The sequence below is a fragment of the Cynocephalus volans genome, chromosome 13 (genome assembly GCF_027409185.1).
Source record: "Cynocephalus volans isolate mCynVol1 chromosome 13, mCynVol1.pri, whole genome shotgun sequence".
In the NCBI taxonomy this organism is placed as follows: domain Eukaryota; kingdom Metazoa; phylum Chordata; class Mammalia; order Dermoptera; family Cynocephalidae; genus Cynocephalus; species Cynocephalus volans.
The window spans coordinates 33,031,094-33,054,044 of NC_084472.1; the positions used below are offsets into that span (position 1 = coordinate 33,031,094).

At 53.0% G+C, this 22,951-nt stretch overlaps 1 protein-coding gene across 13 annotated transcripts in view; it reads right to left on the reverse strand.

Annotated features, from left to right (window-relative positions):
* Positions 1–384: 384 nt before the first annotated feature.
* CELF4 (CUGBP Elav-like family member 4) overlaps positions 385–22,951 on the reverse strand; it is a 295,953-nt gene continuing 273,386 nt past the window's right edge. For 5 of the 13 annotated variants that reach the window (XM_063076581.1, XM_063076582.1, XM_063076580.1 and 2 more), the window contains exons 9-14: positions 20,253–20,318; positions 18,728–18,811; positions 13,299–13,382; positions 8,662–8,740; positions 8,121–8,292; positions 385–957 (exon numbers count right to left, since the gene is read on the reverse strand). In XM_063076581.1, coding sequence (XP_062932651.1) covers positions 931–957; positions 8,121–8,292; positions 8,662–8,740; positions 13,299–13,382; positions 18,728–18,811; positions 20,253–20,318 — 512 coding nt within the window. In that variant the 3' untranslated portion in view covers positions 385–930. Of the gene's footprint in view, positions 958–2,964; positions 3,019–8,120; positions 8,293–8,661; positions 8,741–13,298; positions 13,383–18,727; positions 18,812–20,252; positions 20,319–22,951 lie in introns of those variants that run through there. The other 8 variants (XM_063076585.1, XM_063076584.1, XM_063076577.1 and 5 more) reach the window with 4 other exon arrangements.

A 22,951-nucleotide genomic window follows, 5' to 3' on the forward strand; every position in this document is an offset into this window, starting at 1 on the left:
AAAATTCTGTACAACTATTAGGATTTTAAGAGGGGGAAGAGTTAGAAGCATTTACAGACTTTTCACAACAATTTCCTTGCCTCGTAAGTCCCTTTTTTCCCTTCCTTGTTTTCTCACACTTTATGGTCAATGAGTTTTAACATTTTTGTTGCTTTCCCCAAATATCCACCAATTTGTTCATCTTAACAGCTCCATCCAGACATATAATACAGAAAACCATAGGAAAGTGTCATAGACTTGAATGAGGGTAATCAAAGCGCCTCTCAAAGTATCAAAGAACTAATATCCTGCTGTTTTAAAAGCATTGAAGCACTATTTTTCCTTTTTTTTTTCTTTTTTTTTTTAAAATTTTTTATTACATTTTTCATAGAATCGCTCTAAGCTGTTTCAAGAACAGCCATAAGGCAGGAAGGAGGCTGTCCTCCATTCCTGCTCTATTTGACATAGAGCTACACATCTGCAATAAAAAGTTTGGTCCTTTGGTCCCTAAATAGCTAAAGGAATGACAGATAGAGATGCTCAGTGGGGCCTTCCAGCCACCCCCTGGGGACCAGGCCCTGCCGCACCGCTGGCCCCAGTCTGCCTCAGGTACCCATGGGCTGGAAAAGCCCTGGGATCGGTAAGCAGCGTCTCCTCCCAGTTCCCAGCCCTTCAGCCTCCCCGTCTGGTCTCATGTTATTTTGTTTTAATGTTGTCTTTTTTGCATTTTTTTTTCTCATTTTTCTTCATCATCATCTTCTTTATGTCATATATATTTTTCCCCCAAACACATGCCCTCTGAACTCCACAGACGCTATACTTTCCTTGAAGAAATGTTACAGTCACACAGACAGTGTCTGGAGTCTTCAGCTTGATTGATATTGGCTGATATGTCAAAGGTGTCATCCAACAGTTCTCATTTATAAATATATAGAGAGAGAGGTTTGTTTTTTAATGTAGCCCGTTCAGCATCCTGCCCTAAAATGAAGAAAATCAGGGCTGATTAAGCCAAGAGGGAAAACACAAAATACATCCAAACACCAATAGGAACCTGCCTCAGGGGTTAGGATGGGAGCTCTGGGAGATGGCGGGAGGGAAGGAAGAGAGACCAATATGAGAATTAGTCATGATCATGATACATTAAAAAGAAATTTATTCTTCTATTCAGAGTAAGAAACCACTGGGAGGTCTAATGGTGATGGTTGTAGCTGAGGTTTAGTTGTTGAGAGAGGGTTCTCGATTTGGGTTCCTTTACTTCTGGATTGAAGGATGGCTAGATCTATGGGAAGAATTTGGGACTGTGGGATATAAATTCAGAATTAAGCTTGTCTCTGAGGGATTTAGCCCAGATACAATATGTATACAGAAGCCTAGCAAATAAGATAGCAAAAATCCAGCAGCCCAGCCCCTTCCTCCCCAGCCCTGAAAAGAAGGACAATCAATGACTTGAATTTTGCAGAATCCTTGCCCAGTTTCCAGCCAACCACTTCTTTCCCAAGTTTGGTAATTATTTGCGAGGCTGTGTATATATATGTATATCTGGATATATGTGTAGAATATATTCACCTGCACATATGTGGATATACATGGATATGTGTGTATGTATATGCATATATACACACATACACACACATAATACTTTTCTCATACATGCCAGCGAATTTAGAGGAAATTCAGAACTTCAAGGGAGTAGATGGGAAAACCTAAAAAAGGTCAGAACAGATTTAATTATCAAACTTAAATGAACTCAGACAGTTCTTGATTTTGTTTTGAATGGTGGCTTTTTGGTATTTCATTTTGCTTTTAAAAAAAAATCATGATCTGACTAGAATCAGAAGGCGAATGCTTAATTGTTGTGAATTAACAAATGAGACTCATCTCCATTCTAGCAAGCAGCTTCCACTTATACATGGGGGTGACTGGTTACATCAAGAAAGTTAGAACTGCAAAGCCCCCAGTTGAGGGGACAACGTCATGCGTATATCAATCCATGCTGGCAGGTTTTTCACACTGTTGATTCAACAAACAGCAAACCGTACACAGCAGTCTAAACAATTACAACACCAAATAAAATAATAATAAAATTAAAAAACACTTGTCAAGGACCCTTTTTCAGTTGTAAACAAAAAGGTGCATTTTGCTTTTGTCAGTATGTTTCTTCCAAACCAACCAAAAAAGCCCTCCCGAACCCCCAGTCCCCCGCCTCCCTTCCCCACATTGAATTTAGCAGAAGTGGCTACAATACAAACCTTAGAATTGTTACTGGGCTCTCTCTCAGAGGCCTCTGGCTTTGTACTCTAGTTTTTGGTTTAGAATTTTTTTTTATTTTATCATTCTGTTACTGTAGATTTTTTTTTGTTTTTTGTTTTTGTTTTTCCTTTTGAAGTGAGATTTAAAATAGCCTAACTGGAAAAAGACCAGACCTAGGAAAGTGTCAATTGAAAAAGGCCCCCAAATTTCTAGAAAAAAATAAAATCACAATATTTTCAAGTGCAAGTAAATCAACCACGCATAGATATTTTTAAGATGTTTTCCTTATTTTTAAGAAAAAAATAATGGTTTGCATAGTTAAATGATCCCACATTTGATAATTCAGAATTCATCTTTAGTTTTACTATTTTTTTTGTACTTTTGTTTTTTTCTCTATGTGACATCTAGAGAAGCATAAAAAAACGCTGAACAAGAAAAACCAAACAACAGAAAGTAAAACCACTGCAAGCACCAAGAACGAAACGAAAATGAGCACAGCAAAAAAGATTGTGGCAGCACAAAAGTCAAGAAAATGCACGTGTGATCATGACTGGCCAATCATCAACTGATACAACATCCAAGAAAAACGCTCCAATCACAGCACCTCCACGAAACTTGACGGCAATTGTCATGCAACCGATTCTTAGCCTTGTTACATGACGCCATCATGTCACACTGTGAACTTTGAGTTGATTTGAACTTACGGATGGGGGACTTTTCTCCACTCTCATGTGATTACGTGAACTTTATTCCTAGCTCAGCGCGAGACTGTGGTGGATTTGACTGGCCCTGGTTGGGTTGTTGGAATTTGATTGAATGACAAAAGAAGAAAAGATTTATATATATATTTATATATGTAGAGAGAGAGAGAGAGAGAGAAAGAGAGAGAGGACAGGAGAGTGTGGGCGGGGGGGGAGGAAGAGGTGGGGACAGGTCAGGTGGGGTAGGGGAGTGTGGGAGGGCAGGGAGAGTGGGGTTGAGGGTGAAGAAGGGCAAGGAAGAAGTTAAAACGAAATTAAAAAGAAAAATATTTATACAGCACCAGACCATAGCATCAATCTAAAAGCTCTGATGAGAGAACAGCAGTCAAATCATAAGAGAACTGAAAAGAACTCAAAGATGGAGGAAGCCAGCAGACAAAGACATGGGCACGTCAACACGCACACGCACACACATACACACGCACGGTTCTTTATGCAGACACATTACACCATGAACAGTAGCAGAACCTCACACAGGGCCACTAAGGGCATCCATCATGCGGTGGGAAGAGGGTTGGGGGGCATGGGCGGTTTGGTGAGGGGGCCAGAAAAAAAAATCAACAGCCCCTCAAACCACCTCTGCCGCCGGCAAGCAGATCTCAGGGAGCAAGCTCTCTGTTCCTTATCACCCCTGGTTCTTTCTCTCTCCCCCAGGGACCGAGCCCTCCTCACCACCCCCCAGCTTCCGGTGGCTTCAGCATATGGACCAGCAGGGGGAGCCTGTCAGGGTGGCCTGATTTGCTGGTAGGTCAGAAGCTGGCTAAGGTGACCGTTGTATCTGTGGGGTCCATCCATGAAACTCTGCTGCCACAGTACATACAGTCCACTCTGACAGCCACTGAGCCCTCCCACATGGCCACCGGTCTGGAGAAGGGTCTCTTGGCTGCAAGAGCACCCACTGTTCCATCCTCCCCCCTCCCGCTCTGCCTCAAATCTCTTTCCTCAGAAGCTTCCGAAAAAGAATGCGTTTAGTTCATTTAGAGATTTAGTGTAAATTACATCCATGTTGTTGGAATTCTATAGCCATGCTTGGCACTACTGATTTCATCTCACAATCGCCTCACACCCTTTGCTCACACTCTTTGGTTGGCTCCCAAAGTGGCCTGTGTGGCCAAACAAGGCTGCATCTAGGCCTGTGAAGCCTTTGGAAGTTTCTGCAGCTCTGACCCATAAAGGGCTGCATGGAAGCCTGCCCTGCAGGGAGAGTCCAGCAGAGGCCCAGCACTTCCAGTCCCTGCTGCTCTCACTTTGCTCTGCTGGCCTCCTCCTTCTCTACCCTTGCACCCCTGTACCCCTCCAGGGCCAGCATTCCAGACTGTCCATCTTCTTCTGCCTTCTTTACTGCTGGAGCCTAAGTGGTTGAGAATGATTTCCCTTCTCTATCAGCATCACCAAATTAATCAGCGTTGGGTTGTCTTCTCTACCCCTCCCCATTTTATGGTGTTTTGCCCCCCCACCCAGAATTTAGGGGTCCCCAGTGCCACTCCCTCCTCATGGTTATCCATGAGCTTGCTCCCCATGCCCTGCTCCCCTGCATCACTCAGGCCCGTGCCAAAGCCTCTGCAGGTTATCTGCAGGGCTTCCAATCCACCCGGTTTCTACTAGTGGGCTTCTACTCTTGGGTTGGCATTTTCCTTCAAGGAGAGTGGAAGTGAGGCCTGGGATCCTAACATGTCACTGTGGATAAAGTGTGCAGTAGCTGAGCAGTGACTATTTTGATCCCAAACCTGGCCTCAGCTCAGCCTTCACAGAAGCATCCCCACACTCTCCTCCCCGACAACCCCCGCCCTGCCTGCCCACACCAGCTGGGTTCTTTGTTCTTCCAATATCAGAACATCTCCCTCACTCAGATCAGGGATCATCACATGCCCTCCAGGTCCTGAAATGCCATCCTCTCCTGCATTTCCAATACATCGCAAAAGCCCTTAATCCCCCCCACCCACCCCAGGATGTCCTACTAGCAGGTCTCTTTGGCATGGGAGAAGAGGATTATGGGGGACTAAGGAGTATATTGCCATCAGGCGTCAGCCAGAGCAACTGCAACCAAGGGACACCCTGGGGACTCTGCTCCCCTCCTCCCACACCAGTGCTGGGCTCCTTTTCCTTCTCCTAGTGTTCATTCAGCTGCCCATCAGTGCCAGGCCCCGCCCTGGTTCTGGGACTCAAACCTGAACAGCACACAGCCCCTCTCCTCTGAGCCCCCTCTAGGAAACTTTCTCATACATGCCCTCATTCCTCACACTCAGCCAGTCCCTAGGTAGCCTCCCCCAGGATTCTGCATGTGACCATCTGGCTATGCTCATTATTAGGCAGCAGCTGCACCTCTGCCTACAGGGGTGACCCACAGAGCACAGCTCTAGATGTGACAGTAGGATCACTGACCACCATGTGGAAACTCAAATCAGGTCTGGGAAGCTCCAACTCATCTCCTCACTTGAAGAATCAGGATCTTGGCTTCGAACCCTGGCTCTTCCACTCACTAGCTGATGGCAAGTTACTCAGTCTCTCTGTGCTCCACCTACCTGTAAATTGGAAATACTAACACCACCTGCCTTATAGGTAGTCTTAGCTATGCAGTTCTGTCTTAGAGCTGGTATCTATTGGAGCAGTGCCTGGTATCTGGTAAGCACTGTGGGGAGGACTGTGCTTCTTACTTTCCTGGCCTTTGCATTCCCTGGCAGAAGAACCCACTCTGCTTTCTAAACCACTCTTCCCAAGCCCTCACCCCAACTTTGAGTGCCAGCTGGTTCTACCCTGTGTGCCACTTCCTTCCTTATGTCCCAAACAACAAACTTGCCTCCCTTACCCCTTCATCTGGGAATTCTTCTGACCTAGAGGTTCCACTCGTGCTTGGACTAAGGAGGCTAAGACAGGCTACTTTCAGGGGAGCAGCTGTCAAAACACACAGGGGCCCTTTGGGATCTCAGGGCAGAACCCTGGAGTGCATCCTTCCCTCTTCCCCTCCCCCAAATCCTCTGATTGACTCTAAGACCTTAGTTTCATTAATGAGGAAATGGACATCCAGAGAGGGGAAGCACCTTGACCAAAGTCATGCCTTAATGGCAGAGCTATGCTTAGTTAAGAAAAAGTGCTCTATATCTAGAAAGAGCTGCTTTCACTGAAGCATCTTTCCCCTCCTGTGTAAATGACCCCTCCTGGTGTCTCTACGAGCTCATAGCCAGAAGCTCTATGAGGGCAGGGATGGTGACCTGTTCATCTTTGCATCTCCGGGACTGAGCCCAGTGCCTTGGCACACCAGCCAGAAATGGGCAGGATGGGAAATAGTGGACAGTAGAGGCTTGGCGCGAGTGCCCCCTAGAGAGAAGTCGTCCCCCTCGCCCCCGCTCTCAGCAGTGGTGTTGCTCTGCTACAGGGAGGGAGGGTGATCAGCTGGGGTCTGTACCCCAGTGGGGCAGGGGTGCGATTTGAGGAGTTGCTGGGAAAATTGAGACTTCCCTCCCAAACTCCAGACTTGGAACCTCCACTTGAATGTCTAACTCCCACATGCCTGATCTTTCCCAAGCCTTCTGCTCTTCCAGTCCCTCAGGCCAAAAGCTGGGGAGTCATCCTTAGCTCCTCCTTCCCTCACACCCACTTCTAATTCACTATGAACAGCATCCTTTGAAACACATCTAGACATCAACTCCTTCATGTCCCATCGACTGCTGTCACCCAGGACTGAATGACCAATTCAGTAGACCTCTGCTTCATCTCCCTCCAATCTATTAGCAACACAGCAGCCAGTGATCCCACTGAAATGCAAGTTAATCACATCCCTCTCCTACTCAGAGCTCTCCAATGCCCCCCCCTCCCATCTCCCACTTCAGAGGAGAAACTAAAGTCCACACCTTGGCCTGCAAGGCCTGGCAGAATAAGGCCCTTTTCACCCTCAGGTCTCCTCCCCTACCACTGTCCTAGGCCCAGCTCCCCTGGCCTCCTGCTGTTCCTTGAACACCCCACCCCTGTCCTCATTGTGCAGACTTCACACTATCTGTTTCCAGAGGAGGGAAGCCAGATAGCAGCATGGCTCCTCCCTCACTTTCTTCAAGTCTTTGCTGCTTACCCTGACTATGATTTAACTGTAGCCAACAATTCTGATCATTTATTTATTGATCATGTCATTGTTTATTGTCTGTCTCCTCCTCAGTCTTATTCACTGCTGAGTCCAAAGTACCTAACACAGTACCTGGTGCACAGTACTGCTGAACAAGTGGAAGAAGGGGGAGTGCAGTCTGAGCCAGAAGGGCCCAAAGGAGGCCTTCATTTCATCTGTGAATAAGGTGACGACTGCAGGAGTGGACAGCAATGAATGGAGCCAGGCTGAAGGTGGACTTTTGATGGCCTGGGACATCCCCTCCCTCCCCCATCCCTTCCCCAGGAAGCTTTTTGCCCAGAGCAACACTTGGCCTGGAAGAGGTGTGGCTGACTATGTTACCAGCTGCTAGGCAGAACCCAGGCTGAGCAGAAAAAGTGCCAACTACTCATTCCTCATGACCCACGTAAAGTAGGCAAGGCAAGGGATCCCAGCGCTACACCGTCAACCTTCCTCAGCTTGTGGCTCATGAGCCTGTCTGGGTTTTTGGTAAAGTTCCCTTTACAAAACTCTGTTCCTCCTTTCCTGACTGAGCTATGGGGAAATGGAGGGGTGACGGGGCCAAGTGTCTAAAGGCGGCCCGCCGTCCTGGCAGAACCGGGGAAGGGAAAGCCAGGGAATCTGGGAGAAAGTCCCAGCAGGCGGCTACAGCCATCACCTGCAGAACCTGTTCCGCCCGCAAACTGTCCCGGCTTGAGCAGCTTGCCATCTGTTCACACCAGGGTCTTCTGGCAAACAGGACTGCCAGTACGGACCTGGAGGCGCAGGCCCAGGGCTCGCCTCACCTTCTCAGAAAGGATCCCTCACTCCTGCCCCTCCTGGCCCTGCGCTGGGGGAATGGCCATGCCCCTTTCTACCGGGATAACCACAGCTCTACACCTACCCCGTTAGCACCGGGCGGGGAGCAGGTCGAGCCGAGCGCAGCGGGTCCAAGGCACGAATGAGGGTCCGGACCCCGGAGGCCGGAGGAGGCGGCGGGTCCATCCGGTGTCCCCTCCCAAACCCCCCGTCCCCGCGCCCCGGCAGCCCCTGGTTACCTGTGCGAGTCCTGGTCTCCCCCGGGGGACGCTCCCGCCGGCGCTCAGTACGGGCGATTGGCGTCTTTGGGCCGCTTCAGCTGCACCTTGAGCCTCTTCATGCCGATCTGGAAGCCGTTCATGGCCTGGATGGCGGTCTGCGCGCTGGCCGGGTTGTCGAAGCTCACGAAGCCTGGCGAGACACGAGGGACGAGGGCCTGGGTTTCCACGGGGCCGCCCCGGTGGGGAGGGCCGAGGCGGGCGAGCAGGGCGGGGCCGGGAGGAGGCGGGGCCTCCAGGCTCCTCCCTCTCGGGCCCCGCCCCCGGCCCGGCCTGGGCGCCGCGTGCTGAGGCCCCCTCCCGGGGCGGGCGTTTCCGAGGCGCGCGGCCCACGGGCCCAGCTGCCCGGCCACAGCTCGGCTTTGGGCGGCGCCACTCGCCTGCACGCCCACTCCCCCAGTGGGGCGCCCGCGGCCTAGCGGGGCTCGGAGAGGCGCCCGCCCCCCCACCCGGCCGGCCCCGGCACCTCAGCCCTCTCCTTCGGGGGAGAGGGCGGACACACCTGCGGGTGGAGGAGTTTATTGGACACTGTCCTCCCTGACAGGAGGGGGCCTGGCAGCGGGAGGGCACAGGGTGCCGGCCTGGGGAGAGAGAGCAGTGCGAGGGGGAGGGAGGGGAGGCGCCACGGAGAAAGCTTCTCCACCGCCGTTTCCGGCCGCCCCCCTCGCCGGGGGCCTGGCCGTGGGGGGAGGGCCAGAGGCTTCGGCCTCGCGGCCCCCCGCCCCCACCCCCGGCTGCCGTGGCGCCCCGGCCGGGCTGAGTCCAGGCCGATCGCGTTACCCCACCACGTCGCACCCAGGGGCTGTCGGCACCGCTCATCGACTCGTGTAGAGTTCCAAGCCCTGGGAGCTGGTGCTCTTTCCCTGGACTAAGCTGGTACCAATTGATGTGTCCCCGTGAACCCCTCGTGAAATCTGTAACAACTGCAAGAGTAAAAACTAACACCATTAGTAAAAACTGGTTGAGAGCCTTCAGTGCGCCAGCGACTGCAGAAGTGCTTTTCACATGCCCATACCTCGACATCCCGGAGGGATACAGAACCATCCTGGGCTCCCAGTCCAGTGCCAAACAAGCAGTTCCCAGCTGGGGATGGGTCATGTTCCAAAAGTGAGTTCAGAGGTCACCTTTTGGGAACTTTGAATGCATCTTCTTATAGAGACAACACTTTACATCAGTGTTTCCCAAACTGGCCCTCATAGGTGCTCCTTGAGGAATAGGGCCTCTGTGGTCAAGTAAATTTATAGCCAAGCCCCTCAGGGCCAGTGAGGCACATTAACTAGTAAAAACATTCCCCTGCTGTCCTAAGTTCTCCAGTAAATAAACCTTTATAGCTTTGCTTAATCTAGTATTTCCTTAAGTTTATTTGATTTTAGAGGCTTTTTCTCCTGTAAAATGTACTAACATTGCGCAAAATATATGAAATTCAGCTTGGTAAGATACCCAAGCCATCCCATGAACCGATTGGGGTGCTTGTCTCTACATGGCAATTAGATGTACAAGCCAGACCCTATGTGAAACAGAAACTATTTCGTTAGTTAATTGTCCATAGTACCTTGGACCTGCCTGAGACTTCTCCACTCAAAGAGAGCACCCCCTTCCACAGCTTTCCCCGCGTAGTGGCTCCTTCTCCCTTTCTACCTCTGCCCCAGACACTGCCTCCATAGGCCTCATTTCTCTTTCTCTCATCTCCTTCCTACTTTGTTCAACTTTGCTCATGCAGCACGTGCTATCAAAGATGGGGGAGGCATTCCCTCCTGGCCTGTCCACCCTCCACCGGCCTGTATGTCTGATGACTAAAGTCCTTAGGAGACTAGAGCAGTTTCCAAATGTGTGAATTGCGTGTCTGTTTATACTGCTTTTCCCCACCCTCTGGCTCCAGATTAAGCTTCTGTCCCTGCCAGGACAAGGCAGCCTGACTGTGGGTGACATGCTGCACCCCTCATTCCTCCACTCACCCACAGCACCACTGGCTCTACCTCAGATGGGTGGCTCTCTTTTCAGGAAACAAAATGTGAGCAAAGCAGGAAAGAGAAGGGAGAAAGATTAAGGGGGCAGCAGTGGCCATCTAGGGTGGAGGTGAAATAGGAGGTATAGCCAACAGGTGAGGAGGGCAGAAAGGAGGATCTGGAGGAGATAAACACCTCTGCCTCCCTGGGCAAGTTTAGAGGTCTCTGGAAGAGTTGGGAAGAGGTCCAGACTCAAGGAAACTATTCCTCAACTAGTTTTGTTAACTGGCTAGCAGTCAGGGCAGGGAGCATCTTCCCTGCAGACTGGAGATCCCTGTGGACAGGATCCTGGGCACCATCTCCCATGTTCCTGGTTCTTGGGACTGTCTTCCTTCTCCCAGAGCTCTCTTCCCCATTCTCATCCAACTCCTGGGAAAGTTCCTGCCTCCCAGGCCCTGTGGGAAGCTCCACAGGTAGGATGCCCTCCTGGTATCGCCTCAGCCCTCCTTCCAACATAGAGACCGTTTGTGCTGGACATATTCTCAAGAAGGCTTTTGGAAGATTCTGCTTATAAATTTATGCTTATGCTTATAAAGAGTGAGTGCAGCCTTTGAGGAATTTGCTCTAACACAGGACCACCTTTATGGCAAAAAGAGCACCACCTTTCAGAACAAAAGATACCGTAGGCTTCCTGAGGGTCATCTCTGGCCAAGTCCCTCCCATAGACCATCTCATGGGACCCTCACAGCACCCCTGAGGGATGACTACTAAAGTCTCCATTTCACAAATGAGGCTCAGAGGGTTAAATGACTTGCTCATGAGTGAGCACTGGAATTAGATCTCACACCAAAGGTCTCTGGGATCATGCAGAAGGCTCAGCTGCCAGAGTGAGAGAGAGAACCCAAATTGCTTAACGAAGCACAGCTGGGCTGCACCAGCACAGAGGAACCTGTCCTTTTTCAAGGCCAGTAGATGTTTAGTGTTAGAAGTTTGTTCTTGAAGAGAGGAGAGAGCTAGAGTAGAGGTATATAGAGGATGATTTCTATAAAAAGCAGGAAAAACCCTTGGTTTTGAATGTAAGTGGCTTAAAGAGGCTGGATATGGCTGGAAACTAAGTCTGTTCTGGCCCAGGTGCTCCACAGCTTCCTGGGCTATTAGTTTTCTTCTCATTTATATAACATTTCAGACTTATGTTGACAGCAAATGTAGCTAATTTCCAGCTTGTTTTTACATACATGATTGTAATTCATAAGAAGAAATAGCAGTCAGACAGTGGAAGGGTGCAAACCTGTCTCTTTCTTTTGCTTTGTTTTTCAGACCCGAAGAGAAACGAGCTGCCAAGGCAACACTGTGCCACAGAAGGACCACAGGTTTCCTGTGGCGGCTGCCAGAAGGGAGGGGACAATTGTACAGAGAATTGCTTTGGGCAACATACTCTGAATCCCCTTCGTGGTTCTGGAAGGTCAGTCTTCAAACAGGAATCTCCTTAATGTGTGCTTTATGTCCCATGAGATGGTCTATGGGATGCTTCTCCATGCTTGTACCATCTCCCCTCCACCACCCCCAGGCTGTGACCAGCTTCCCTGGCAACACAGGCTCCCTCTCTCCTCACAGCCCCAGAAGCTGGGGGTCAACCTGAAGATACTGAGCTTCTGGCAGACTTAGCTCTGGTTCCATATATGGCTCTCTGGGGACTGGACTCCTCAGTCCTCAGGGACTCATGAGTGGCTCTGGCCCTAGAAGGAAGGGCAGATGAAGGCAGAAGAGGAGGCTGGGTAAGGGACCAAGGAGGTGTGGAGGGAAGAGGTAGGGGGGATATGATGGGATTCCAGGAGGAACCTCTGAAGACACCCTGGGATTCCAGGATGCTCTGAAGCATCCTAGAGAGGGTTGTCCAGATTTAGCAAATAATAACACAGAATGCCCAGTTAAATTTGCATTTCAGATCAACAAGGAATACTTTTTTACATATAAGTATATTCCAATGTTTGGGATATACCTGTACTAAAAAAGTATCTGTTGCAGATCTGAAATTCAAATGCGACTCGGCATCCTATATTTTAGCTGACAACCATACTCCCGGATCCTCCCAAGTCTTCCCTCTCCCATCCAACACCCTGCCATGAGACCAATTTCCTGGAAGCTGTATTTTTTACTGTATTCCTCTCAGCTCAAGCACCTCCCACCATCTTCCACTGCCCGCCACACCAAATGAAGCATCTTCATCGGAGTGGTCAAAGCCCTCCCCAGCACGGCCCCTCCCTCACCACTGGTCTCCCCTGAGCCCTCCGTTCTCCAAAGCCTCCTCCCTGGTTATTCACTGTCCTTTGACGCTCCTCATCCCAGCCCCCTCTGCCTGTCCGTTCTAGTCTCCCTGCTGGAATTCCCTCCCTTCCTTTACGTCTGTTTACATTCATCTGCTTTCTTATAACTTCCTTGTTTGGTGCCTCGCAGATTTCACTGCTGCTGAGATGTGATTTTCATCTATGTTCAGAGCTGAGGCTTCTTGAGGGCAGGGACCAGTCTCCTCTTCCTGGCTCCTCAACCATGCCCAGCTCTGGTGGTCTTGGAGGGCAGGGGGTAGGAGGGTTCATTGGATGGCAGGAGGGGAGCAAAGAGCAGGGTAGACAGAGGAGAGGGGCAGGACAGAAAGGTGGAGAGAGGAGGCTGAGGGGCAGGCTGGATAGGAGTCTTGGCTGGGCTGTCTGCCCCACCCAGGGATCCTGTGCAGCTTTTACCCCAGGGCTCGGGCGGCAGCTGTGCCCAAGCCAGAAGAGCACAGCGGCTGCTGGGAGAGCAGATGGTGCTGGGCTCCGCCTGCTGCTTTCCCACCCCTGCCCAAAGTGGCCCCTTCCCTTTCTCAGTCGGTTGGAAGCGGGCCTTTTGGCTGCAAGAGGAAACCAATGTCTTGGACTGGGACTTGGGAGGTGGGGAGCCAGGTGGGGTTGGATGGGGAAAGCCAAGAAGCAGAAAGAACAGAGAAGAGAGAAGAGGGGGAGAGATGGAGCTGGGGCTGGGCCCCAGGGGCACCGGGGGGAGGTGAAGGAGCAGGTTAAAGCAGCTGGACACCATAAGTTGGTGCAAGCACCACCCTGTCCTAGGTGAAGCTAATTGGTTTGTTATCTTTACCCACCAAAGCATTTACTTTGGTTAGTCGCCCGATCCACAAACACTTTCGAGGAGATGACATTACCGAAAGGGAGGAACATCTGCATCAGCTCAGCGTCCCCAAACTCCTGGGGCAGATGGTAGATGAACAGGTTACAGCCCTCGGGCCCTGCGTGAGGGGAGGGGGTGGGCGGGGAGGAGGGATGGCAGGGTGGGAGAAGAGAGAGACAGAGGAGAGGTGAGCGAGTTAGGCAGCGCAGCAGGGAGGGGTGGGGGCGAGGTTAGGAGGGGAGTGTCTTATTCAGGATCCAAGGGCAGCCCCGGAGGAGTCTGAGGTCTGAGCTCTGGTCTCCACTCTGGTATTGGGTAAGTCACTGAAGCTCTCTGTGCCTCAGTTGCCTTTTCTGCAAAATGGATCAGTAGTAGGGGACCTGGCACCTCTGGGGCTCCAGGGACAGAGTCTATGAGAGAATGGGGTGAACATGCCAAAGCCTGATCAGCCGCGTCCCTCGAAATGAGATGCCGAGGAGAAGGAGGGGCGGGGAGATCTGGGAGGGCCTCCCTCCTGCCAGCCCTGCTCTGAGGAGGGTGGACATCGCCCTGGGGCAGCCATGTCCGTTGCTTCTGCCTCCCTCAGGCCCACCTCAGACTCTGGGGCCCGAAGTGGCCATGGGGTGCAGGCTCTGCCCATCCTCCTCCCTGCCTGCCCCCACTCCTTCTCATGTGCCTCTGTTGGCCCGACTGCCCTGCCCCATACCTCACACTCAAGATTTTCCCGCCTCCCTCAGGGAGCCAGGTGCAGGGAGGCTTTACACCGAGGCTCCATAATTAGCCAGAGTGCCTCGAGCCTCATTACATGAAGGTTCTACATTTTGTGACAACAGGCCTGCCACTTCTACAGCATGAGCGGCTCATGTCAGGCTGCCCGAAGCACTTCATGTTAACTCACTTCATCCTCACAACAACACTGCGACTTAACTACTGTTGTCATTGCCACTTCACAGATGAGCAAACTGGAGGCCCAGAGAGGATAGGTCACCTGCCAAAAGACACACAGCTGGGGGTGGGGTGCAGCCAGGACATGAACCTAGGCCACCTGTCTCGCTAGTGTGTGCTCTTCTCTCTACCTTGCTATCATAAACCTCAACGCCCCAGACTTGCTGGACACTGTTGATTTTTGGATTTCTGAAATTTCCAGATAGCTAAAGATTTACATGTTTCCTTTAAGTGATCAAAATGCTCAATTTTAACTCTTTGCAGTGGATACCTTTCCAAGACGCAGGGTCTATTTCCTGCCATCTTAGATAGAGTATGCCATGTATAACTTAATCTTTTAAAATGACTTGTGGTCTTTTTTCTTGATGGTGTCCATCTGTGGTAGGGATGGGAAGGAAATAGCTGCCCTTGTTAGAGATGTTAAGAACCGAGTTCTCATCGGAGGCTGGTGGAAACCTAAGTAGGAGCTGAAAAGTGAAGGCTGAAGGCACCCACGTGGGCTGCTCCATGGCTTTCATGGCCAGACCCACTGTCCTGGCTCCCTGGGATCAGTGAGGCTGCCAGATAACCCAGTTCTGCAGGAAAGAGCTTGCTCTGGAGTCCCTCTGCCCCTTCCCTTCTTTCTCTCCTCTCCCCTCCATTCCCCTCCTTCCTCTCTCCATCTATTTCCACCCCCTTGTGGCCCACAGCCTATGGTGAAGACCACCACAGCCACCTTTGGAGCTGCTGACCTCCTCGGTCCCCTATGCCCGGCCTCCCGCGCTCCCCTGCTTGGACTGCTGTCTCCCAGGCGCTCTGCCTGTGGACGGCGCGTTCAGAACCGGGCGCAAGTGTGCTCCCTCACCCACTACCAGGGGGGCCCGGTGCTGGGTCCCCCCAGCTCTGGTGGCCCTCCCCTCACCCCAGCCCCTCCAGTCATGCCATGTTCTCACTGTTTCCTGCCCTCTGAATGTGCCCTTCACACTCCCCAGCTCCCCACTCCCTTTCTCCCCCAAAGTACCTCTGGCCCCCCCCTTCTGGTGCCCCTGTGGGTTGAGTCTTTCTCCTTTGTGTCTGGAAGGTTTTGCTCTCCAACCAGATTGGCTGCTCCCTTCTCCCCGGGGGCAGGGGCACTTGCCTTCTGCTGTCCTCCTGGCTGCCCCCTCTCCCTCCTGCTCCCATCCTCACCCTTCCAGCTTTCCCTGACTGCTCCATCCCATACTGACACCTGCCTTGGACTTGGGGGCCCTCGCTCCAAGTTCAAGCTCTGCAAGCTGTTTCATGAGGATGCTATGTCTGTTCTCCTTAAGGAGACAAGGGGTCTTCCCTCACAGACTCAGTCCCATCTGCATGGTATGGCTGAGCCCCCAGTGACACTCTCCAACCCCAGCCTGACCAGGAAGTCAGGGCAGTGGCTCCAGCCCCTTGTCCTCACAGTGAGCCCACACACTGTCTAACTCCAGCTACCCCCAAGCCCTTTCTGCATTCCCTCATTCACAGATTACAGAACATCCAGATGGCAGAACCAGCAGAACTTTAGACATCAATCTGGTCCAGCCTAGCCTCTGAGAATGGTGAAATGGAGCTTCAGAGACAGAAAGTGACTCCCCTGACCACACCACAGCCTCTGGCAGAGCTGCTGTGGCAGCCATCCCCGAGGGTAATGTGGTCCCTGCAGGGACTCAGGCATCTGTAGGTTTTCAGGCTCAGCTCAAAGACAAGGAGCTTGCAGGAGGGTCCTCCCCAGCAACCGGTATGTCCTGGTATTTCAGTGGCATTCCATGGGGGAGGTGCCCATGATGCAGAGGCCAACTGTTGACAGGGCTGAAGGAACACAGCTTTCTGTCTCATCCTTGCCTCATGGACACTGTGGGACATGGCTCTGGTCTGGCTCCAACCCACCTTTCAGCCTCAGGCTCACCTCACACTTCACAGCATCCAAACCTTTGCTCCTGCTGTCCCCCTGCCTGGATGGCCGCCCCCTCCCCCCCCCATGTGCTGAGGACCTCCTCATCCCTCCAGGCCCACCGAAGCCATCCCTGGCAACCCACTCTCAGTGCTGAGGTCCCACTCATGTAACACAGCACAGTTCTGTTGGTATCTGGGTTCATGTCTTACCCTTCCCATCCCATCCCCCCTGGGTGGGGGTGCTCAACCTGTGCACCATGGCCAGGATGAACGGGACAACCATGGAGATGCCCCCGAGTGAGGAGAGGCTGGAGTGGAGACCGGCCACACATGGCCTGGTCTAGGGAGCAGGGCATGTGTGTGGAGGGGGCTGAAGCTGCTCAGAAATGGAGAGAAGGTCTGCAAAGAGGTTCAGAGCTAGATGCATGGGGTGCTGCAGAGGGTGAGGTGGGGAGTGACAGGAGGGCAGATGGGGGTCTGTGTTTGTTTAAGGGCAGCGGTAGGGGCTGTCATGCGTGTTGGTCAGGGTGGCACTGCCCTGCAGCTGCCTGTGCGTGTGTACATGTGTATGTGTGTGTGTAGCTGAGTTTAAGAGACCCCTAAGCCCACAGGCCAAAGTGATGCAGGGAGCTGACTATAGCCTGAAGCCAGTGGGGTGACAAAAGTAGTGGGGCCTGTGGGCACAGCTCTCTGTTCTGGGCCTGGACCAGGCAACACTGGGATTCCTGGACCCTACCCCTGTGGCTCTAATCTGACTGCTGAAGGCTTGGACTGGGGGGCAAGGGGAGGAAAGGGCAGGACAGGCCTCAGGGCTGAAGTCCAGTGAGGGACCCTCTGGTGAAGGCAGGGCTGGTGAATCACTCCAACTCCCACCTCACTGATGGTGAGACCACGTGTCACCCAGCTGCAGTGGATGTGATGGCAGGGTACTGTGCACCCATCTGAGTTCCTGTAGCTTGGCTCTTCTTGGCTGGGGAGATCTGATGACACAGATCTCAGGAGCTGCCTAGTACATGTTAGCAGAGGTGATCTGCCTCATGTGCAGCTTTGCAGGGGGTGACGATTTGCTGAAGGAAGGGCTGTGTGCACAGATTCTCACTGAATGGAGCCCAGAAGGCAGACTCGGCGAGTGTGACCCTCACAGCCCTCTAGGGAATGGTCTGCACTATCCTCACATTACCCATGAGGACCTGAGGCTGAGGGGTGGGTTGATTTGTCCAGGGCACATGGGGAAGAGGTGGCAGAACAGGAATCAGACCCAGAGGGTTTGTTCAAAGCCCAGGCTCTCAGCAGTCAGGCTCTAGGGGCTATTCAGGCCTGTCTGACCAAAAGAGTTTGGGCCAGCAGAACCCGAGGGTCCTTTCCGGGACTAAACTACATCACCCCAGTTCTAGGACAGTCTTCTGCAGAGGCTACGAATTGGGTATCTGGATACCACTGGAACTCTCTGGCCCTGTGGGTTGCTGGGGGCAGATTTGGTGGCCTTGCTGCCAGGGTGACCCTTCTCTGGGGGTGGAGAGGACAGGGCCTTGTTAGTGTTCTTGTCCCTCAAGCTGTACTGTCTGTGGCCAGGCTCAGGGAATCCCCAAAGAGGGCTTGTTTATCCAGTTTTCCACCTTCCTACTTCCATGGGGGTCTCTAGGCACTGGGATGAGAGAACACTGAGCTTGCTATGCGGACCCTGCCACCCCAGCCGCTGATTTTGCCTTCCCTGCCCTGCTTGTCTAGGGCCTCTGGCTGTGACTTTCTAGGATCCCCTTCCTCCACCAGTCCTGCATGGGGCACTCCCATCCCCTTACCTCATCCTGCGCTGTGGCTCCACCTGTCTCTCCTGGTCACCCAGAGGGCACAACTTCTCCTGTCTATGATGAGTGAGTCTCTCCTCCCCACTCCCCAGCCATGAACACTTCCACATCTCCCCATCTTCCCTACTAGCCAGATCCTGCCCTGGGACCCTCCTCCTCCAGGGCCTCCCCTACCTGACCACCCCAGGCTCTCATCATCTCCTCCTCAGTGCCCAAAGCATCTCGATGTCCCACAATTTTGGAGTCTCATCTCCCAGCTAGGTCATCAGCTCCCTGGGAACACAGTGGTGGGACCTCATATGAAGACCCCAAGGACAGGCCTCTATCTCTTCCCCAAGACTAGGAACTCCCTGTGGCAGGGATGAGGCCTCTACTGGCAGACACATGCCTAACCTCTTCTGGGTTCTGTCTAAGCACTGGTGCACAGGCTTGACAAGGAAGGAACACACCCCCAGCCATGCTTGAGGAATTGGTTTTTTCTAGACCAAGATACTGGTATGTGAGCTGTCAGACCAGTGCAAATGATAGAGGGGCATGGGAAAGGTGCATGTGTGTGGCCTGCTGGCCCTCAGGGCATTCCATCCAGTCCCCTGCCCTGGGCCAGGTGGCACTCTGGTGTGCAGAGCTGCCCACAAACAGCACACCTCTGTGCCTGGATCAGAGAGTGCCACCTCTCATGGCCTTGTATCTTCCCTCACCCACCTCGACACAGCACATCAATGAAGTAACATTTCCAATGCAGCAACTAACCAAAGGCCCAGGTGAGCAGCCTCTCGGGGGAGCACAGGGGAAGGGGAGGGCCCAGGAGCCCCGGCTGCAGACTCACCTTCTCTCTGTTGCTGGGGGATCATCGGAGGAGGCTGAGGAAAGGCCTGGCTTATCTGACCATAGGCAGCAGGGTAGGCGGCTGCTGAAGGCCCAAGAGGAGAGGAGAGATGGCGACAGGACACGGAGAGAGACGGGTGAGAGGCAGGAGAAAGAAAGACTTCAGTGTCGGGCAGTAAAGGCAGACCAGCCAAAGAGTGCGTTTCAGCTCAGCTCATAAGGTAAAGCCAGCCCTCAGCGAAGGAGAAGCGGCAGTGCAGATTAGAAATGCGTGCGCACACGCACACGCATGTGTGTACTTGAGAGGAGGCGAGTTTAATGTGAAAAAATGGACAACTCATACGTGTGAACAATACACAATGGTGGATAATCCACAACATCGAAATGCCCTAGACAAGATCCCCCCACACCACCTGGAATCCGCAAGAAGGTCTTCCTGCATCTCTGAGCCATGGCTGACTCTGGCTGACATACCCTCACTCCCGTGCAGGTGGCACCAGTGATGGGAGGTGGGGAGCCATGCTAGGTGTGGACTTGGCCTCTTGGGAGCCTGCCAGGGGGTAGTCTCAAGGGGCAGAGGACTGAGCTGGACACACAGAATGTGTTTTGTATTCAATTGGAAAGGGTCAGAGGAGGCAAAGGACTGGCCAGCTCCCTCCTCGGCCTGGCTTGGTGCCATAGTGGCAGGGCCTAAGGTCAGAGCACAGGGGGCCTAGTGGGTGAGAGGGCTTCCTCTGGGCTCCAGATGAGCGAAGCCAGCTTTGCCTGAGTCCTGCCTTGCCAGGCAGCCCTCTTGCCCTGGGGGAGACAGCGCTGGCTCTCCTAAGCCAGCGCAGAGGGACCCTGACCAGGTTAGACAACAGGACACAGGCGGGGCAGAGATGCTGATGGTATATCACCTAGCCCAGGTGTGGGGGAAAGAGAGAAGGTGGCTGATGGCTTGGTGTGGGCTCAGTGTCCCAAGGCCATCTGCTCATCCCAGGATCGTATCTTCTCACCTCTCCTGTTCTGCTATAGTCCTACTCCTGCTGCCTGTGTGTGGCTGGAGGAGGGGAGTAGAAACCGGATCCCTTCCAGAGTCCCTCCTTTTCTCAGACCCAGACATCTGTGCTTCCTGGGCCAATGACTGCAAATGGCAGTGGGCAGCACCCCAAGCCCGGCCTTGCCCCCAACGTTGCTATGTGGCTTGTGCTCTTGGGCACACTGGCCTTGGCAGCACCATGGGGAAGGGAAACCTGGCCTCACAAATGAGCGAGGCTTCAGCTGGGCTTGCCATCTTGTCTCAAGCTCTGCCCACCCACCACCACAGGGGCACTCAGCTAGGGGACCAGCAGACAGGGAGCAGCCCAGAGGGGGTTCTCTGCCAATTCAGCCCTCCCTCCTGCCACCACAACTCCTGCCCCTCCTCCTCCCCACCCCACGCAGTGCTAGGCCCAGGTCTGGCCTGGGGAGGGGGCGCTGGTGTCACGGGTGTGGAGAGATGAATGTAGCCAGGGAAGGAGCCGTGGGGACTCGCGGATACTAACGACCTGCGTACTGCTGCACTCCCGCGTAGGCCTGCTGCAGGGGGTCCGCGGCGGTGGGGCTCTGCGCTGCAGGGGAGCCAAGGGGACAGAGGTCAGTGGTGTCCACCCAAATCCGCCCCTCCCCCACCACACCCAGGGGGATGAAGCTGTGCCTGCACAGCCCTTTCTAGCCACTGCAGGCTCTGCTCTGGAACAGGGTGTCTGAGACAGGAACTCTGAGTGCCTGGATCCTACTGGATCCTTCCCCAGTCCAGGGCCCTTAGTAGGGTACAGGATTACACATGCAGTCGGGTGATGCAGGCTTTAGCCAGCCTGGAGTAGGGGTGAGATGGGGGAGTTCATGCAGGGGACTGTGAAAGTCTGTGGAGGTGAGGCAGAGGGGGGCTCAGCCATGGGGGTTTGGTGGCAAGACACATGAGGGACCCAGCCCTGGAGAAGAGCAGTGGGGAAGCGGGTGAGGGGCTGGAGGCTGTCAGGAGGATGGGCTCATTCCCACTGATCCTCAGCAGAAGTCAGGGACGAAGGAACAGCCTGGCAGATCCTGGCTGGGTGACAGAAAGGGCATGCAAACCTTCCCCTGCCACTCTGTCCTCCTGAGCCACTGCTCCTGCTCACGCAGAGGAGCCCTCCCTCATTCCTAGGGCATTTTCACAAGGTACAGAGGTCTTCCTCTCCTAGGCCATGGCTGAGATGCTCTCAGCAGGGACTGGCCACATATATGAGGTCTGCCTGATGAGCTGGGAGAGGGGTGTGGCCCACAGAAACCAAGGAACCAGAAGGTCAAAGGCCAGCTTCCCACCTTTTGACTGTGACTCTGGGATGTCTACCGCCCAGTGTGAGGAGAGGGCCCTCAAACTGATATTTTGACAGGATACTTGGGGAAGCTAGACTGGGGAAAGGGCATGGTTCACCTCTGTTGCCTGTGCTTCTCTGCAGGAGCTGTGGGCAAAGGCCAAAGCATGGACGAGCAGCAGGTGCTGTCTTTGGTGACCAAGGCCACTGATGACTGAAGCAGGAGTGGGCTGGGTTTGGAGTCCCAGGGAGGTGAATGGAGACAGATGCTCACCCAGAGAGAGGGTCCAGCCCCAGTATGGGCGAACTGGATAACAGCGAGTGGTGGTTGGCATAGCTGCCCATCAACCCAGGCCAGACAATCTAACTGGCTGTTCCAGGCTTTGGGGCATTTGGACTAGGGAGAGTCTGCAGACCCCTTTCTGAGCTTGTTTCTGAGTCTCTCAGTAAAATTCCATCAGAAAAACAGCACCCAGACCTCAGGAGAGCCCAGGGAAAAGCCTGAGGCAGAGGTCTCTAGAGTCAGTGGGTGGCAGGTCGATACCCCGTAAGAACTGGGGTGCGGCAGGGAAGCTGGGCCCATGGGGGCTCTGCTCAGGAGGGGAAGCTGAAGATGGGTCACAGTGCAGGCCCCTCCCTGCCCAGGGCTGTCCCAGTCCAACACCTCATCCCTATGTTGCCCCCATGGTAGAGACTAGAGCCAAGAGTTCCCACTTGGGATGTGCTTGGCAGGATGGACTCCTCCTTCCTCCTTTTCCCTCTGTCTGTCCCCTCGGCCAGCCTCTATCCTCTCTAGAGGAAGAGCCAGGTCTGGCTTATCCTCTTGGTCTTCCCAGCTGCTCACCCATTCAGTGCCTTTATGCAAATTAGAAAAGGGTGCCCCTTCCTCTCGGTACATAGTTTGGTGCCCTCGTGCAAAACAACCCATACAACCTACATGGAGCCCCTCCAGCACAGTGTCAGAAACAGTAAATGCTCAGCCAATAGTGCAACTGAAGGAATGAATGAACATCTTTAACGTTTGTGCAGCCACCCCTTCCAGGGTGTATGTGGCTATAATGGCCACACTGTGTGCTTCCAACATAGTCTCTATGAGCAAGAGGGAGAACAGAGAAGCTACCTGAGGCTAGGAAGTGGAGAAAAGCATTTGCGAGACCCCTTTCCACATCTCTGCTTAACGACCTCATTAGTAACTGCCAAAGAGTGAACATTTTGAAGGATCTCGCTCATTACAGTGGCTCCAAACTCCGCATTTAAAGATGGTAAATTAATTTTTTTAATGTACTACTTTTCTCCTTTCCTTCCCTCCATCCCTCCCTCCTGCTCTGGCATGGAATTGTTTATGAGATGTGGCAGATTGTTACAAATCGGGGAAAGAAACATTTCCAAATTCCATGAGGGAAATAGCTCACAGATGCTGATTGGGGTGGGGAAGGAAGAGGTTTGTTAGAATCCAGAGATCCAGATGGGCTTGTGGACAAGGAGGAGTGGGGGATGAAGCTACCCAGTGTGCAGGGGATGGCATCACTCAGCCCACGAGCCTGAAATTGGTGGAGCCTCTTCCACTTCCAGCTGCCAAGCCCCTCCCCTGCCACTCCTACCAGCTTGGAGTCTTTTATTTTTTTATTTCTTATTTTTTTGGTGTCTGGCCAGTACAGGGATCTGAACCCTTGACTTTGGTGTTATAAAGCCATGCTCTAACCAACTGGGCTAATTGGCCAGCCCTAGCCTGAAGTCTTTATCCTTAAATGACACTCCAGATCTTCTGGGCTCTACCATTCTCTCTCTAGACCTCTTCTCTGTGGACTGAGGGGTGTGTTGTATGGGAAGCATTGGAATAGGATCAAGGACAACTCCAAGTTCAAAGTAGGAAATTCTCCTTCTCTTTCCCTATAGCACAGTGACCT